Raw genomic sequence first — 4,470 nt, 5'->3', positions numbered from 1 at the left:
AAGAAAGGCTCAAATTTTCTAATTGCCCAAATCACGGCCAAACATTCACGTTCAATAACTGAATAGTTCTTCTGACACTTGGTGAATTTTTTGCTGGCATAGGCAAGAGGAAATTTCTCCCCGTCAAAGTCGTGCAACAATACAGCTCCGACACCTCTGTCTGATGCGTCAGTACGCAAAATGAACTGTTTGCTCAAGTCTGGTAAATGTAAAATTGGCGCCTCCAAAAGCTTGCTCTTTAATGTACGAAATGCCAATTCTTGGCTTTTTCCCCACATTACTTTGTTAGGCAGACTCTTTTTGGTCATGTCTGTCAAAGGAACAGCTATAGCAGCAAAATTTGGGATATATTTCCTATAAAACCCTATCAATCCTAGGAATGATCTGAGCTGCTACTTTGTGATTGGTGGCTTCGCATTTTGGATCGCTGCAATTTTGTCTTCTTTTGGCTTGATGCATCCATAACCTACAATGTGTCCTAAGAACTCAACTTCCTCAAAACCTATGAAGCATTTCTTTGGCCTAGCAGTAAGGTTGGCTTTTCTCAGCCTACTCATAACCTCTCTCAACTTACCAACATGTTCGCTCCAGGTTTGGGTGTGGATTAGAATGTCATCAATGTAATTTTCCACATTGATTAATCCTTTCAATAGGATTCTCATAATTCGGCTAAAGGTAGCGGCAGCATTGACCAAGCCAAATGGCATCATTTTGAACTGATATGTGCCGTCATGTGTGATGAATGATGTAATTGGCTTGGAATCTTTGGCCATAGGGATCTGCCAATACCCTTTACTCAAGTCAATTTTGGTAAAATAATGATCTTTGGCAAGTTTGGCAAATGTCTCCTCTTGATCAGGTATAAGCTCTGCGTCAAAGATGGTTTTCTGATTAACTAGGCGCATATCACAACAGTACCTATCAGATCCATCTTGTTTTTTGCAGATGACTAATGGGCTTGCATATGGGCTTACGCTTGGCTCAATAATGCCCATTTTCATCATGCTTTGTACTTCTTGTTTCACTTTAACTCTCAATGCATGGGGTATGGGGTATGGTTTCTTTCTTACCGGTTCATTGTCTGTCAAGTTGATCTTGTGTTCCCCTAAATTGGTTTTCCCCGGTATGTCTGTTAATACATCTTTGTAGTCACCAAGTATACGCTTGACTTCATATTTCTGAGAGTTGTCTAAGTTTGAGTTTACCTGAACATCGTTAACTGTCTCCTTAGCTTCAAGTGGTGGTAAGTATAATAATTGCTCATTTGACAATGGCTTGAGAACTAAAGGGTCTTTTCTTACCTCTTCATGTTCCACTGGTTCCTCTTCAATAACAGAAGTACATGCTACCTGGAGTATGCTGTGTTCGAACTTGTCTTCATCACTACTATACTCACTGTGGATACTACTGTACTGTTCACCTTCAACCATACATATACTTACAACTTCTCTCCTATGGTACTGTTTCAACAAATTGGCATGGAAGGTCTTCTGAGTGTGACCTAAGTCAATCTTGTAATCCAAGCTGCCAATTTTCTGAATAATTGGAAATGGACCCTTCCAATGCATTAGTAACTTATTGTTGTCTGTTGGGAGGAGGAGGAGTACTTCATCTCCTACAGAAAACTTCCTCACTCTGGCATGTCTATCATAATTTTTCTTATACCTTGCTTTGGACTTCTGTATCTCTTCTTTAGCTAATTGACAAGTTTCTTCAAGTCTGTCTTTTAAGTCTATTACATACTGGTATGTATTCTTTGTCTCCATTGTCTTGACCTCACCTGTCCACAACTCATGTAGAATTGCCATAGGTCCCCTGACTGTTCTCCCATAAAGTAAATCAAATGGAGCAAATCCAGTACTGTCCTGAGGAGTTTCCCTATATGCAAAGAGAAGTGGGGCTACATACCTATCCCAGTCCTTGGGTCTCTCTTCACATATCTTCTTTAACAAAGCTTTAAGTGTTCCATTGAACCGCTCAACAAGGCCATTGCAGGCTGGATGGTATGGAGTTGTGGTCAATTGCTTAATTGATAAGAGCCTACTTACTTCTTTCATAATGCCAGATGTAAATTGAGAACCTAAGTCTGTGAGTACTTCTCTGGGAACTCCTAGTCTTGAAAACATAACAACTAACTCTTCAGCTACCCGTTCTGCTTCTATGGATTTTAATGGAGCGGCTTCTGGGTACCTGGTTGCATAGTCTACAAGAACTAATATATACCTGTGTCCTCTTTCTGAGCATGGGTGAATAGGTCCTACAAGATCAATTGCAACCCTATCAAATGGTGTGTCAATTACAGGCATATCTCCTAACGGCACTTTGGTTACTCTACCTTTAGGCACTGTCCTTTGGCAAATATCACAAGAGTGACAAAACCTACGGATATCTGACTGTACTCCAGGCCAATAGAAATAAGATAATACCTTGTCTTTCGTCTTTGAGGGTCCTTGATGACCACCTAGTATAGACTCATGAGCAAGTTTCATTACCTGTGATCTGAAGTCACGTGGAACAACTAACTGTTTGAATGTGTCTCCATGTTCTACATGAGGTGCTTGAAATTGTCTATACAATATTCCGTTGTCTTCCAAAAACTTGTGTGCACATCCATTCTTACCTATTTTCACATTTTGTAAATCAGCTAACTCTCTACACTTCTTGAGTGATAAGTCCTGTTGTTGTGCTAGTTTCAACTTGTCTACATCTATGTCTTCATCATCAGGTTTCATTACCTTCAAACCTTTGAATGGTTTGCCTTTGTTCTTAGCTTGACTTCTAGTTTCAACTGCATTACCTGTTTCAACATTCTGTACACCTTTACTAACATCATCTGTTTGTACCTGTATCTCTGTCTGCTCATAGTCTTCCTCTTTCCAATCAGGATCTGGATCTTTTGCTTCTCTGGCTCCTTTTATACTACCCAGTACTAAATCACATATAGGAGTAGCAGTAACCATAGCTAATACTGTACCTGTATACCAGGGTGTTTTAATATCTATCCTTGCTAATGGGAAACTTCTAACTGTCCTATCAATCAAATAACATGTCTCAGTCTCACCTATCATCTGTTCTTCTGACACCAAACTCTTTTTGTACAACAACTCCTGTACAACCACCATCTCTTAGAACATCAACTTTCTTTGTACCTACAAACCCTTTCTCTATTGTCAGTTCATCAAGATTCAAATTGGGTATATTACATGCTGCTGAGAGAACTGGTAATGTATGACCACACTTCAATGTAACAAATGATTGTCCTTCAGATACCTCTACATGTGGATCTTTTTCTGATACCTGTACCATACACGCAACTGTTTCATGTCTAATGTTTCCTACACGCTCTGTACACTTACACTGATTTGTACAAGTCTGTTGCTCTTTAACATTACCTTTAGTGTTTTCAATTGGTGCACATGCAGCAGTTATTGACCTGTGGCGTTTCGGACAATCTCTGGCTAAGTGACTAGTGGAACCACAGATAAAACAAGATCTGACTGTCGTAGAACTACCAGACTTACCTTTCTGGTTTGTCGATTCTGAATTGGTGTTCTTAGACCACCGAGATTGACTCTTATTACCTTGGTAACCTTTTACCTTACTAACTTCTGAAGTTGTTTTAGTTTGCCAACCGCCATGCGCCTCAGTATACTGATCTGCAAGTTTTGACATCTCAGACACATCTCCTGGGTGTCTTTCTTTAAGAAACACTGCTAAGTCTTTGTTAATGCTCAATAAGAATTGTTCTCTTAAGAGTAAATCAATCAAATCTGCATATTCTTTCTCTATACCTGAGAGCTCGACCCACCTGTTAAGGTAATTCCACATTCTAGTAATAAATTGTGACGGGGTTTCACTGTTTTCTGGTTTTGCAGTTCTGAATTTCTTTCTGAATCCTTCTTCTGTCAACTCATACCTTCTCAAAATAGCTTCTTTCAATATGTCATAATCATCAGCATCCATATCATCAAGTGATGAATAAACCTCTAATCCTTTACCAGTAAGCAAAGTACTAAGATTGATAGCCCAATCACGGTCTCTATCCCATCCCCGTACAGTAGCATAACGCTCAAACCTAAGTAGATAAGAATCCATATTGTCCTTATCTTCGCGAAAAGCTGGAAGTTTAGGAGCTTTCACTTGAAAATGATGCTGTGAACCACTAATATGACTATCATTACCTGATCCATACTCTCTACTTTCCTTTTTCATTTCTTCTAATTGCATAAGCATATTTATCTTCTCTTTCGCTTCTCTTTCTACTTGAATTTCTGCCTGTTTAGTTTCCTTTTCAATTTCTCTTTGTCTTAGTCTATGTTCACGTTCATCTTTCTTATCTAATCTCTCTCTTTCCTCTGAAATAAATTTACTTAAAGCTTCACCTGTAAGACCCATACTTTGGCCAAACTTCTTAAGTGATTCAATGTCATTGGATGCCATGGTTCAAGAGGGTTATCACACGTTTGGAAA

General features: G+C 39.1%; 1 protein-coding gene across 1 annotated transcript; it reads right to left on the bottom strand.

Moving 5' to 3' along the window:
• Positions 1–392: 392 nt before the first annotated feature.
• Positions 393–4,470, bottom strand: LOC140169596 (uncharacterized). The gene is given in 2 exon segments (XM_072192861.1): positions 393–3,086; positions 3,088–4,470. Coding segments are annotated over 2 exon segments (4,047 nt in total). The 5' UTR covers positions 4,441–4,470.

This window comes from Amphiura filiformis, chromosome 14 (assembly GCF_039555335.1).
Source record: "Amphiura filiformis chromosome 14, Afil_fr2py, whole genome shotgun sequence".
NCBI classification, from domain to species: domain Eukaryota; kingdom Metazoa; phylum Echinodermata; class Ophiuroidea; order Amphilepidida; family Amphiuridae; genus Amphiura; species Amphiura filiformis.
Note: the sequence above shows the minus strand (reverse complement) of the source record. Positions and strands in the feature narration are given on the sequence as shown.